General features: G+C 36.5%; 1 protein-coding gene across 1 annotated transcript in view; it reads left to right on the forward strand.

The window, feature by feature from the left end:
- The window catches only part of eIF2A (eukaryotic translation initiation factor 2A), a 143,227-nt gene that overhangs the window by 118,161 nt on the left and 11,102 nt on the right, over window positions 1-13,964 (forward strand). Inside the window, exons 9-11 of the mRNA XM_089104712.1 lie at window positions 1,828-2,003; window positions 8,491-8,654; window positions 12,182-12,295. Coding sequence (XP_088960838.1) covers window positions 1,828-2,003; window positions 8,491-8,654; window positions 12,182-12,295 — 454 coding nt within the window. The remainder of the gene's footprint in view (window positions 1-1,827; window positions 2,004-8,490; window positions 8,655-12,181; window positions 12,296-13,964) is intronic.

The following is a 13,964-nucleotide window of genomic DNA, read 5'->3' on the forward strand; positions in this document are numbered from 1 at the left end:
TTTATTGACTCTTTATTGACTCTCTAAAGGACAAGATAAACAGTTTTTGATTATTAGAATCGCTCATGTCTTATCTTCAGAAAGTTTGCTGAGGGAAAACCATGGCGGTTTTTGTTATGTCTTCCGCCTTTTTTCTCATTTTATTTTTTTCCTACTAAATGATTTTCAACAAGCACTGGTAAGGATATCCGGAATCTGATTGTGAGGCTAAGGTGCGACGATGCCCAAGCTGTCTTGGAAGAATTTACATCTGCCTGCCGAAAGGTAGTCATAGCAATGTACGGCAAAGACCCAGGTGACTTCGGGTCTTTGAACGATTTGCGCATTCACCTGTACCCGAGAAAACGGGAACTGAAATACTTGCCTCCAACGGATGACGCTTTTTCTTTTCACGCTATGCGTTCTTTGCTACAGGTCAAATTCCTGTTGGAAGTGAACTTGCCAAAGCCTTTGCCAGTTGACCCTACTCGATTCGGCTGGACTTTTTTGAAAGACAAAATCTGTCCAGTTCCAATGGGGGGAGATCCTTTCCCACAAGGTACCAGTCCCGAATACTGCCTTTGCCGAACTTGCTTTAGAGCCTGCCCGTGTGTTGACAAGAACAGAGGCTGTGATTTGTTGTGTCAGTGTGCAGAAAAATGTAACGAATCGGCAGATGAGTCCTCGGAAGACGAGTTTTGAAATTTGGACGATTCGTTCTTATATGTAATAGCCATTTATTCTTTTAAATGTTTCATTTTGAGTTAAAAGCTTCTTAGCTGTTCAGTTTCTCCTCTTCTCTGCTGCGAGGTGAATTCGCAACGTTTCCTATATTAGGTTTCTAGAATTGATGCATTTCTGGCTTTACTTTGACACTTACACATTTTATTTGTAGCTAAAAGCTGAAGAAACCTAAAACTTTGGTCTTACAACGAAACGCTAACATTTCTCAACAATATAGCGGTCGTTTTCGGAATCAGCATGGTCAGTTACGTTGGGTCCAACCTCTGTTTCGCGGTCATCTCGCTGACCACACCTGTGTCAGTTTTAAGAGGCTGGGTCCTAGACTATCAGTAGTTTCATTTGTTCTCAGAAAAAATCGTGAAGATTTTAGCAATGCTAGTAGGCTACTTGATGTATAAGAACTTTAGACTATCTTAGAGAGAGAGAGTGGGGGGGGGAGGGGGGTCAACAACGAAAAAAAGTAAATTTTCAAATTTTTTTTAGCAATTTTATAACAAGGAATTGTTAAGCTTACGAAGGGTGTTGGAAAACCCAAAAGAACAATTGTCGTTTATGGTAATGTTGCCACGGTTCTGTAAAAAAAAAAAAACGAAAAAAGAAGAAGTCCAAAATGAACAGCTTTAGATCGAGGTGATCTATCTAGCTATGCATATATTAAATATCATATATTACTTACCATATTAAATTTGTTTAAACTATAGTGACTTGAGAAGAATTGCTAAAAATATAAAACATTGACCAGCCCCGCCCCGTAGCAAAATCTCGACTCCGCCCCGTGATATATAAAATAGTTGTTATGATAATGATGCGTACTTTTTTACTAACAAAACAGTTTTATAGTTGTCCAAACCACACAGCTATGATTCTTTCATCTTTCAATATTGTTCTTATATCTTCTTTATTTTTAGTTTTCCTTATATACTCGTATTTCTTCTCTTATTATTTTTCTATAATGATAGGCGCAATATAGGAGTTAATTTAATGTTGCTTTAACTCTGGTTCTTTTTATAATCAATATAGCTCTCATCATCTCTGTTCTTAACTTCACATCATCCTTCTTAATTTGAAAAGTTCTAAAAAATTTGAACCTTAACAACGTAAACACTGCTTATGCTTGGTGGATTTGGCAATATTTCTGGAAAGATGGAAATATGGGACGTAAAAGGACACAAGCAAATTTTTAAAGCTGAAATTCCCGATGTAACTTATCTCTGCTGGGCTGCAGACGGAGAACATTTCATAACTGGAACAACTGCTCCACGACTTCGTGTAAATAACGGGTAAGTTGCTAATATCTCACCACTAAGTTATTTGTGTTTCAGACTTAAAGAAGATCGGGCTTCGGGGGCTTGTACTACAATTTTACATTGTACAAGCGTTGGCCTGCGTGAGCAAAATCAACTTTTAAAGGATAAAAAATGGTGAAATCAACTACTTTTTGAAGGTTCTGAAAGTTCAGAGTGCAAGAATAGGTTGAAAATAATCATATGCAACATAGTAAAGAGGAAGCTTCAGTACAGCATATAGTAACCGAAAATTTAAGAATGCGCTTTAAAAACAAAAATATTGTCTTATGAGAAGAAAGTTTGAGTTAAAGTTGTTCAGGAATGATAACTATTACACTAGTTTTATCTCGATAGTAAACGTGTAATGCAGAAATTGTTTGGAGAATTCTGAAACGGGCTTGAAATTCCTCGAAATGGACGAGTACCATTGAAATCACCATGGTCAAGACCTCTGTGTTGGATGTTTTGAGCCCCATTTTGGAAAACAAGGAAAATCGCTTTTTGGATGGGTAGCAGTGATTGGTCCCACCTTTTTTCCCATCGCTAGCAGGCTACCCCAAGGTCCTAGGGAGACATTTAATGGCTCATTTAGAAGCTACTGCTCATATCTACGTATCTTTTATAGATCCATGTTGATAGCACTAATATGAGATGTAATTTTTGACAAAGGTTGCATCTTGTTCAGATACGTATTTTGAAGACTCGGTCGTTTAAATTAGGATAAAGAATAATGATAACTAAGGTAAAGAAGGAAGAATGGAAGAATGGGAAAATTGACGGGAAAGATGGCTTTATTTAGTAGACACAGTACGTATTCTCAAAGCTTGCTAAGGTGCTTGTAATTTGAAATAATAAAAAGATAAAGCGAGATCGAATTACAATGATCGAATATTGTTTCGGAACTTGGGCACCTCTGTATACAAACATATATACGATTTTCTCGGGTTTTCAAAACGAGGGGGGTGGGGTGAAGACCTCTGATTAAGGGTTTTCGACCACAGTGATCCAATGGTGCACTTTCCATTTCAATCCATTGACCGAGTTCAAGGAGTTTGAGGAGTTTCAAGCTCCTTCTGAAAATTCCTGCAAATGTAATAAAAATAATTTAAAACTTTTGAAAAAAATCCAAATGAATTTACTGAAAAAAATGTGCATTGTCAATTTAATATACATATGCTGATATTTATTCCTTAATTTATGTCTGATTTCTTAAAGTTATAAGAGTGAAAACATTTCAAAGCATATTTTCTATGAAGTACAATTTATATTCTGGCTTTTAGAAAGCATATGGGTTTAGCACCGTACTCATATTAATTTCGCTCGTTTTGAGTTTGACTCTGTTATTTATTTTAATTTCTGTTTGTTTTGGGTTTATTTATCAATCATTTATTGATACTGATGTATGGTAGTTGTGTGCTTGGTAGATTATTTGAACCTTTTTTTGTTAATTTTTGGTTTAATGGAGTTCTTCACTTTTTTTGAAAAACTTATTTTGTGGGAAAAGTTTTTAAATTAATTTCTGTTAGTTTTATATTGACATAGTCTTTTTTAGGGAGAAAGACTGAGTCTCTCCTAAAGTTAAACAACCATCCCTTCCATAAAAACCTTAAATACCCCCTGGGAATAACTTACAACCCTTGTCCCTAATATCCGGGGTTTGTTTCAACCCCAAAAGCCTTTTTATATGATATTTAGACTATTTTGAATAGAATAGCTATCTCAAAATTTCTATTAGATGCATTTCGGGCAATACGACCTGTGTTTGTGGGGGGGGGGGAGGTAGGTGCCCTTCGATCACTTTGACTCTTAAAAAGAGCACTAGAGCGTCTGATTACCAATCCAATGACCTCTTCTGAAGTTTATATGACCACGCTGTCTATAAAAACCTTATATGTCCCCAGGGCATAACTTACAACCCTTGCCCCGAGGGCTTGGGGGATTTCTTATCCTCAAAGACATAATTTCCAGATCTTTCTGATATGTTGAACAAAATGGCTATCTCAAAATTTTAATTGGAAGTGTTTGGGGAAATGATGGGCGTGGGGGGGGGGGGATTTGCCCTCTAATCACTTTCGACAAATACAAAAGGCACTAGTCCTCAATTTCCAATTGAATGAGCCCTTTTTGAAGCTTCTACGAGAAAATGTTGTATGAAAACCTTATATACCCCAAGGGCATAACTTACGAACCTCGTCCTGACGGCTATGGGGGAGGGTTGTCATCCTCAAAGGCATAATGTCTAGACTTTTCAACTGCGTTGAACTATTAAAAAGGGCAATAGCCCTCTCAATTTCCAATCGAATGAGCCCTTTTTGAAGTTTTTACGACAACGCTTTCTATATAAACATTATATGCCGCTATAACTTACATCCTTAGCCTTGAGGGCTGTGGGGGTTAGTCATAATCAAAACATGATAACCGGGCCCTTTAACTATGTTCAACGAAATGGCTATATCAAAATGTTGATCGGAAGTGTTTGGGGAAATGATGTGGGGGGGGGGGCATTCGTCCTCCAATCGCTTTCGACTATTAATAAGGGCACTAGCCCTCTCAATTCCAAATTGAACGAGCCCTTTTTGATGTTTCTGTGACAACACTTTCTATATAAGCCTTATATTCTCCCAGGGCATAACCTACAACCTTTGCCCTGGGGGCTGTAGGGGGTTTGTCATCCTCAAAGACATAATTTCCGGACCTTTCACCTACGTTGAAAAAATGGCTATCTCAAAATTTTGATTGAATGTGTTCGGGGAAATGGTGGGCGTGAGAGGGGAGTTAGTTGCCCTCCAATCACTTTCGACTATTAAAAAGGGCACTAGCCCTTTCAATTTCCAATCGAATGAGCCCTTTTTGAAGTTTCTATGACAACAATTTCTATAAAAACCTTATATGCCCCCAGGGCATAACTTACAACCTTTGTTCTGAGAAATTTGGGGGGGGGGCTAAGCTACGTTGAACAAAATAGCTATCTCAAAATTTTGATTGGATGTGTTTGGGGAATTCGTGGGCGTAAGAGTGGGGGTTAGTTGCCCTTCAATCACTTTCGACTATTAAAAATAGCACTAGCCCTTTCAATTTCTAATCGAATGAGCCCTTTTTTAAGTTTCTACAACAATTGATTTCTATGAAAAAAACCTTATGCCCCTAGGGCATAACTTTCAACTGTTACTCTGAGGGCTGTGGGGGGGGGGGGTTGTCATCCTCAAAGACCTAATTTCTAGAACTTTCAACTACGTTGAAAATATGGCTTTCTCAAAATTTTGATTTGGGAAAATCTCAAAATTTTGAATGTGTTTAGGGAAATGGTCGACATGAGAGGGGGGTTAGTTGTCCTTCAATCACTTTCTACTATTAAAACGGCACTAGCCTCTCAATGTCCAATCGAATGAGCCTCTTTTGAACTTCCTACGACAACCCTTTCTATAAAAACCTTATATGTCTCCAGGGCATAACTTACAGCCCTTACACTGAGGGCTCTGGGGGGGAGGGGTTGCCATCCTGAAAGACCTAATTTGCAGGACTTTCAACTACGTTGAACAAAATGACTATCTCAAGATTTTGATTGGATGTGTTTGGGGAAATGGTGGGCGTGGAATGGGGGTTAGTTGCCCTCCAATCACTTTCGACTATAAAAAGGCACTATCCCTTTCAATTTCCAATTGAATGAGCCCTTTTTGAAGTTTCTACAACAATGCTGTCTATAAAAATCTTATATGCCCCCAGGGCATAACTTACAACCCTTGCCCTGAGGGCTCTGAGGAGGTTATCATCCTCAAAGACCTAATTTCCATAACTTTCTACTACGTTGAACAAAATGGCTATCTCAAAATTTTGATTTCATATGCTTGGGGAAATGGTGGGCGTAAGAGGGGGGTTAGTTGCCCTCCAATCCCTTTCAACTGTTAAAAGGGCACTAGCCATTTCAATTTCCAATCGAATGAGCCTTTTTTGAAGTTTTTACGGCAACGCTTTCTATTAATGCTTTATATACTCCCAGGGCATAACTTACATTCCTTGCCCTGAGGGCTGTGGGGGGGGGGGGGACTGTCATCCTCAAAGACCTAGCTTCCAGAACTTTCAGCTACGTTGAAAAAAATGGCTTTCTCACAATTTTGATTCAATGTGTTTGGGGAAATGGTGGGCGTGAGAGGGGGGTTAGTTGCCTTCCAATCACTTTCGACTATTAAAAAGGGCACTAGCTCTTTGAATTTCCAATTAAATGAGTCTTTTTTGAAGTTTCTACGGCAATGCTTTCAATAAAAACCTTATATGCCCCCAGGGCATAACTGGCATCCCTTGCCCTGATAGCTCTGGGTGGAGTGTCCTCCTCAAAAACATAATAACCGTATCTTTCAATTACGTTCAACAAAATGGCTATCTCCAAATTTTTATTCGAATCGTTTGGGGCAATGGTGAGCGTGGGAGGGGCGTTACTTGCCTTCCAATCACTTTCGGCTATTAAAAAGGTCACAAATCCTTTCAATTTCCAATCGTGAGCCCTTTTCTAAGTTTCTACGACAACTCCTTCGATACGAAGTGCCCTGGTCTAAAGAAACAAATAAATAGATAATACATTTTGCCAACATCGTTCCTTACTTAGGCAGCGCAATGCGCTGCTTGTGATACTACCAAGGTAAGTGAAGCTGTCCACTTGATCGATCTTATCGTTACCGAACGTCACATTTTAATCTTCACTTATTCCAGAGCCTTAGCGACTTGTCTTCTTCAAACTAATGTTCAAACCTATCCTAGAACCTTAAACTCGAAGACCTCTAAAAGTTTATTTATTTTGCCCACACTTTTATCAGCATACTGAAGTCCAAGAAAGATTTTCTTTCCCATTTGATCCCGTGGTCTCTCATTGCCTTTTCTGTGTTCCTTAAGACCCAGTCCATCAAAATGATCCATATAAAGGGGGATAGAACACAACCCTGCTTAACTCCTAATTTAATACAAAACCAGCTACTAATCTCATTTCCTATCTTAACCGCAGTTGTGTTATTCTTGTAAATAGTATTAATCACTTGCATGTATTTGTCTAGTATACCATACAAGGATAAGACCTTCGTTATGGCTCTTCTGTCAACTGAATCGAACGCTTGCTCATTTTCTGTAAAACTGAGGATTAAAGGTGTTGATCACTCAGGCACTACTCAATTATTAACCTACGAGTGAGCATTTAGTCTACACATTCTCTACCCTTCCTAAAACTGCACTGTTCTTCTCTTAGAACTTTGTTTACAGCATCTCTCAGTCCAAAAAGTATCATTATAATATGTAGTGTACTACCTACGACACTTACTCTTATCACCTTTCTTATGCAAGGGTTAATAGGGGTAAAAAGAGATTTAAATGGGAGATACTTTTTTAAACAAGTGCTTTTTAAAATGAATGAGGTAGGGGGGGGGTCAATCCCTCCTACCTTTCTTGCTTTCTTCAATCATAACGGGAATAAAGCTCAAAGAGTTTATTTTTATTCTAAGTCACAGAGCTAGCCAGCAGTGGGAGGATATTATAAGAATATAGGAAAAAAAAAAAAAAAAAATAAGCACATTCGGCACTAATTGGCCCTACTGTTTTGACATATATCAAAGTTCTCAAATTTCTGATTGCTTGTATAGAAAAAAAAAATTGAGGAAGGGATTTGCTCTTCACCAATTCTATGTTATAAAATAGACTAAGCGAGTAAATAACCCAACAGTTAAATCACAGGCTTGCGACTTATCAGGCTTTTCTTTTACTGCCGCTCCAGCATTGGTTTCAGAGTATTATAACAAAGAACCACTCAAAGTCCCCTCCTGAGGGAGGGAGGGGGGGCAATTATTAAACAACGATGCAGCTTCTATGTATTATTTTTTTCACTAACATTTTCTAACTAAAGTGGTAGTTGTAGAACCAATAGCTTAGAAAATGACCAAAGCTTTGGTCTAGTGGAATGAAGATATAATTTTTTTTTTCAAATTGCATAATATAAGCCTTCAAAGTAGTGTTACTAACTTTTTTTCTTTTTTTTTACTTGAGGATTGTGTAGGCCTTTGGATTCCTGACAAATAGGTTTTGTAGATTACTCTAGTGTCTTTCCAAATCAATTTTTTGTTTCAAAGGTAGGGCAGATTGTCGTTGACGAGTGGAATATACTCAGGAAAAATCAAATAGACCATAGGGTTTCATAGTAGAGAGCTAGTCGATTTGATTTTGAAATGTTTGCAATGCGAGGTTTCTCAAGGAAGAGCAAGCAGAATATTTCCTCTGCTGTATTTTATTTCACGTGCATGTTTTTCTATTGCTTTAATATCGTTTATGATATTCATGACAGAGCTTATCCAGTAAAATAAAAATCGAATAAATTTTATTTTAATTGTCGGTTTTTTTCGGTCTTTTGATTTTTTTAGAATACCCCGAAACTAGAGATCTGTCACTCAGCCGTGTTTTCATAATGGTTATCTTTTAAGCTGAATCTACTGACAGTACTCTTTTGTAGATTTAAAATTTGGCATTATACCGGCAGTTTACAATATGAATTTAAGGTTGAAGAAGGAGACGAGCTTCATCAAGTGGGTCTGCAACCCATACCCGAAGGCGTTTTTCCTGAAAAGGAAATAGTGACTAAACAAGTACCTGGTATTGAATACGCAACAAAACAAGGTAATTGCATTTCTAGCAGTAAAGACAAACATTATTTGCATATATTAACATAGGAAGCAGCGAAAGATTTTCCTCGAGAAGGACATAAATTTTATCTTCTTCATTCAAAACTTAGCTGCCAAAAGATAAACCCAAAAATAAAATCATTGAGGATATATATATATATATATATATATATATATATATATATATATATATATATATATATATATATTCTAAAATAAAGGCAGTATCGATATTGGTCTCCAGTTTCCGGCATCTGACCTGGCACCCCCTTTGTAAAGCGGGATAACTTTAGCTTGCTTCAACTCTTCTGGAAAGGTCCCCGTTTCTATAGATAAGTTGATGAAATGGATAACACATGGTAGTGTATACATTAACACAGCTTTAAAAGTTCTCAGATTCACGCCATCTATCCCAGCAGAATTCGATTTTATATTTTTCACTATTTTAATCACTTCATCACTTGTGCTCTTTTCAAACTGTAATTCAACAGTATCTCCACGAGTCCACGAATTCCTCGCTAAGAAAATTTTCCCTGTCACACCTTACACTCTCTTGAGCAGACGAGCCAACCTGAGAATAGAACTGGCCAAAATAATTCGCGACTACATTCTTATCACTCACAAAACTTCCAATTATATCAAAGCAAGGCGACTTACTTCTTTTCCGATTTCCCATAGACTCATTAATAACCTGCCATGTAGCTTTGATATCTCCCTTACTATCAGAAAACTTTTCTTTAAAATACTTCTTCTTTGCTTGCCTTCTCATACTGTTCACCTTATCTCTCTCTCGTTTTAATTTTGCAAATCCGCGTCATCCTGACTATTAAGAGATTGCTCATATAACAGGTTCCTTTTTTTATCTTGTCTGTTATTGCCTCCGTAATCCACGGCTTGCGGGGATCATCCCTCTTTTGTTTGTCAAACGCAAGGGGCATGTTTTCTCATGAATCGGTTGAAAAATATACATGAACTGATTATACGCTAGAAAAGAATCACCAGAAATCACCAAGACCGAGTCCCCCTTCATACAGCTCAACTCCTCAGCAAAGCTACTAAAATTTTGCTTTTTCAGTTCACGTGTCAGTATTTTCTTAGCCGGGATGCGTCGTTTTCTAAGACACGTTACATGAGCAATTACAAGGAGATGATCCGAGCCTGGATATACTCTCACATCTGATTAGATTTGGCTCAAATAGCTAGGTCCCACGAAAACGTTATCAATTGAGGTCGCAGAATGAGTAGAGATTCGAGTAGGTATACAGGTTAAAGGCTAAAGGTACTTGAAACCTTATAATTAAAAAAATCCAAATTTTCACCTGAAAGATGTAAAAGGTTGTAATTAAAATCGCCCATACAAAAAAATCCATTCTTGCAGACGAAACCAACCACATCAAACCCTGCTACAAACTCATCCAGGCGGGCATTGGGCGGCTTGTACACCATAATAATTAAAACTTTCTTTTTTTCAAACTCAAATTCCAAACAAAAACTTTCAATCTTATCTTCTATCCATACACCCAAATCCTCCCTCACCATATACTTCGTATTTTTTTTTTTTTATCAAAATTCCCAGGCCTCCTCGGTTCATAGTTGATCGGTTCCTAACCTCAAAATCATATCCTGGAAAAGAAAAGCCGAGATATATTGGCCAGAACTCAAAAAAGTTTCACAAATACGCGTTATATCAAACTTTGAAGAACATATCTCAATCACCTGCAGAAAATCTAAATATTCTGTAGTGAAGTGGCAATTCCGCGTGCAAAGACACAGGGACATGTCTGAACTAGCTTGCGACGGCAATATGTAAGAACTCTCACGAAGAGGCTTTGAATTAATAATAGGCAAATCCTCACTTCCAAATTGAGCCATTAAATGATCTTCAATACGGAGTGGATTACGCATAAATCTATTTAATGAAGAAATATCATTCATCGTAAAAAAAGAAATAAACTAATTTCTCTTTTCTAAAAAAAAAAAAACAAGAATAGAGTTTACTACTAAAAAAAACACCAAAAAAAGGAAAAAAAATACAAAGAATAAAAGACAAACAATCAACTTTTACCAAGACACTAAAGGGTGTCAACAAGTGAGCGAATTCGTGTTGGGTGGCTATCACCCTGCTCACGTTTGTAATCACGGCCACGATCAGACCACACGTTTCTTACACCATATCTGTCTCTTGCACCTTCAAAAATGGTTTTTTTCATTTTTGTAAGATATTCCGTGACAAATACGCCTGATCTCGCCAGCTTGGATTTCGCTCTGAAAACAGTATACGCCGTATCTTTAGTTGCAAATTACAAAATAACTGGCGCAACAGTCGTAGGTGTCTGGGTATTCCGGGCAGCGTTCAAAAGTCTAAAACGGTTCACAGGCAACAACTGTTCTTTTGGGGCATTTACACCCATTTTCTTCACTATATCAAGAACATTCGTACCCAGGTCATTTCCGGGGTCCTGCTTCACTCTAAAACAAACTAAAGAATCAAATAAACGCTCCTGTTCGTTATCATCCAGCTTTTCCTCAATAGTAGCCACCCGAAGTTCTTATGACTGAATCTGGCTATCCAGAGATGAAAACAGTTTTTTCTATTTTCTCAAACTTTGTGTTGTATTCTAGAGTGATTGAATCATATATTTCCGAAACAATCAGTTCAGGGTTCAGAGCGGCTTGTTGCGATAAGCCTGCTACTCTTGTAACGGAAACAACTTTTTCCTGAACTTTTTATTTTATTTCTTTTACTAGGACAAATTTAAGCTTTGTAACTTCATTGTGTGCTAAAGTAAGTTGCTTTCGGATCGCAGATGAAACAGTATAAACAGTATAACAGTATAGATGAGTTTTCCTTTTTCATAAACTGATAGTAAAGATCCGGAAAAGATCCACACTCACAAAAAGCATGATTAACGCCCTTAGCGATTTTTTTTTTCGAAGCTTCCGCATAATCTCCACTATATGAAAGAAGATTCGCTTCCACCACAGTCTGAAAGTCATGGGACCCGTAGCAAAAAACAATGCATTTTGGCGTAGACTCTTTTTGGCGTAGACTACCGCTAAATCTCTCTTCTGAAACTGTACCATGATGAAAATAATAATCCAATAAATCGAAAATAGACTTATCTTTAGCGGACAGGGCCACGTAATGCGGAGGCATACACCCTTATTGATGGGGGCCCGGTGGAACGTGGTAGCCTGTCAGTTTTTTCCACCGTACTCCGACATCCCAATTGTTGCAATCAAATTATCCCTAGTAAAAAGAAGAAACTACCAATGCTATGACGTTATCTAACAAACACTCCAATTGCACATCTTTTGCAATCACTGAATTAATTCGAGGTTAAAGAATAAGTTCAAACAATTTAAAATTTCAGACAGGTGTAATCTAATTCAGAGCTAGTTCAAGACTGAACTAGCTCTTAAAGGGAATACAAATATTCAAAGGGAAAATATATTAATAATATATATATTCATATATTTTTTGTTGGGACCAATGTCATTTATGTGAGTTTTGTTTTATAGATTCGAAAAAGGCTTACATACCACCTAGTGCAAGAAACAGACCTGCTTCAGACCTATCAACTCGAACACAATTTGGTGTCTATACGAAAAGTAGCCATTTGCCACCAGGTCTAGGTGAGAATTTTGTTTTATTTAATTCATCATTTTACCATCTAATGAAGCTTTATTCTCTTTCATATGCTATTTTACCTGGAAAGTGCTACTGACTCCTATTAAATTAATAAAATTAATATTATCTGCCCTTTTAAAACCTGATTGGTTCTAAAAACCTTCCTTTTAAGCCAATAAAATGAGGGAAAAGTTAAGTTGCACCTGATTGGCTCGGCTGTTTCAAAACTTCAAGCCAGTGAAAAGAATGAATTTTTTAAGTTGTAATATTTTTTTTATTAGTAGTTCTTATATTTCACTTTGGCGTAGCTGAAGTAGGCCTACCAGTATTTGAAGTAGTTGTGAAGACACTTTTCCACTTGATGTATTATAACTTGTTCAATAATCGACAGTTTATGTAAATTGAATCCGGTTTGACCCTTTTGTGGAGTTGGCACATAATTTCTGCTTTTGACCCTAAACCTGGGTTTCAAACCCCAAAAGTAATTGCTCGTTTTTTAAGTCATGTATTTTTCTTGTTAATTTGTATTTTCTTTAATCACATTAATTAATTTGAAGTTCACTACTCTTAAGATAGAAGCTGATTTTACTATGTCCTGTAAGGGTATCTTAAAAAGTGAGTTCTCTATCGTACGTTCAAGTAACATTGTCTTGTTACTGAGTAATCACTCAGTTACCCAGAATTTCAAATTCCAACAAGGTTTAACATGAAACTGCAAATGAAAAAGGTATGATAAAGTAAATAGAATTATGAACAACTGCCACAACACGTAAGAAACCTTGAGACAGAAAAAAAAATATGAATGACTGGGTTGGTCAAAAAGGGCCACTAATAAGTTTCTGGAGGGCGATATTTGGAATCAAAAAATTAAAAGACTTGCCTAATATTATTGTCTAGCAATGAAAAATTTCGAAAAATTTACTTTTCAAGTTCATATTAATCAACTACGTTTCGAATAGCATACATTATTATTTTTATTATTTATATATTGTATTTATATATGTTTTTGGAAGTGTTTTTACCATTTTGAATTAAAATATGACATAGACAAAATTAAATATATTTTTTTTTTCGGAAAATAATTTTGGCTGCAGATGTTTCTTTCTTTAGTAATTGGGGTAAAAAGATAGTAGATAGTTAATCATTTGTTTTCTCAAAGTTTCCCAAAGAATCCAGAGAGATGTTTTCTCAAAAATCTCAAAGGTTTTATTTGATATTTTTTCTTTTCTGTAGCAACACTAAGGGTAATCATCATATAAAATAAGCCGATCTTTATTAACTCTTTGGAGTTAAAAATTTGTAAATTAACTCTTTGATGTTTAGAATCAGAATGGTGAAAGTTTTATATTTTTGTTTTGTCCACAAAAACATTTCTAAATGAAGTAGGACTCATTTTAATCATTTCAATGAATTTAAACAAATAAATTTATTTATTTCCTTATTTTATAAAGACAAAATGTTAAAAATTTACCAGTTATGTTAGTTGAGACAGTTACCTATTCTCTCAATATGTATATATGTTACCCTGAATGTCCGTGAAATGGTGAATGTCGAGCTTCTATCTTCCAAAATGTGGAATTTTGTTTTTTTTTGCAAGAAGAAAGATCACGGATGCGTGTTTATTTATTTTTTTTTTTTTTTTCATGGAGTGATCGGATCGACCCAGTGGTCCTA

The sequence above is a fragment of the Artemia sp. Qi Xiang Cuo genome, chromosome 2, assembly GCF_049724085.1.
Source record: "Artemia sp. Qi Xiang Cuo chromosome 2, ASM4972408v1, whole genome shotgun sequence".
Classification (NCBI taxonomy): Eukaryota; Metazoa; Arthropoda; class Branchiopoda; order Anostraca; family Artemiidae; genus Artemia; species Artemia sp. Qi Xiang Cuo.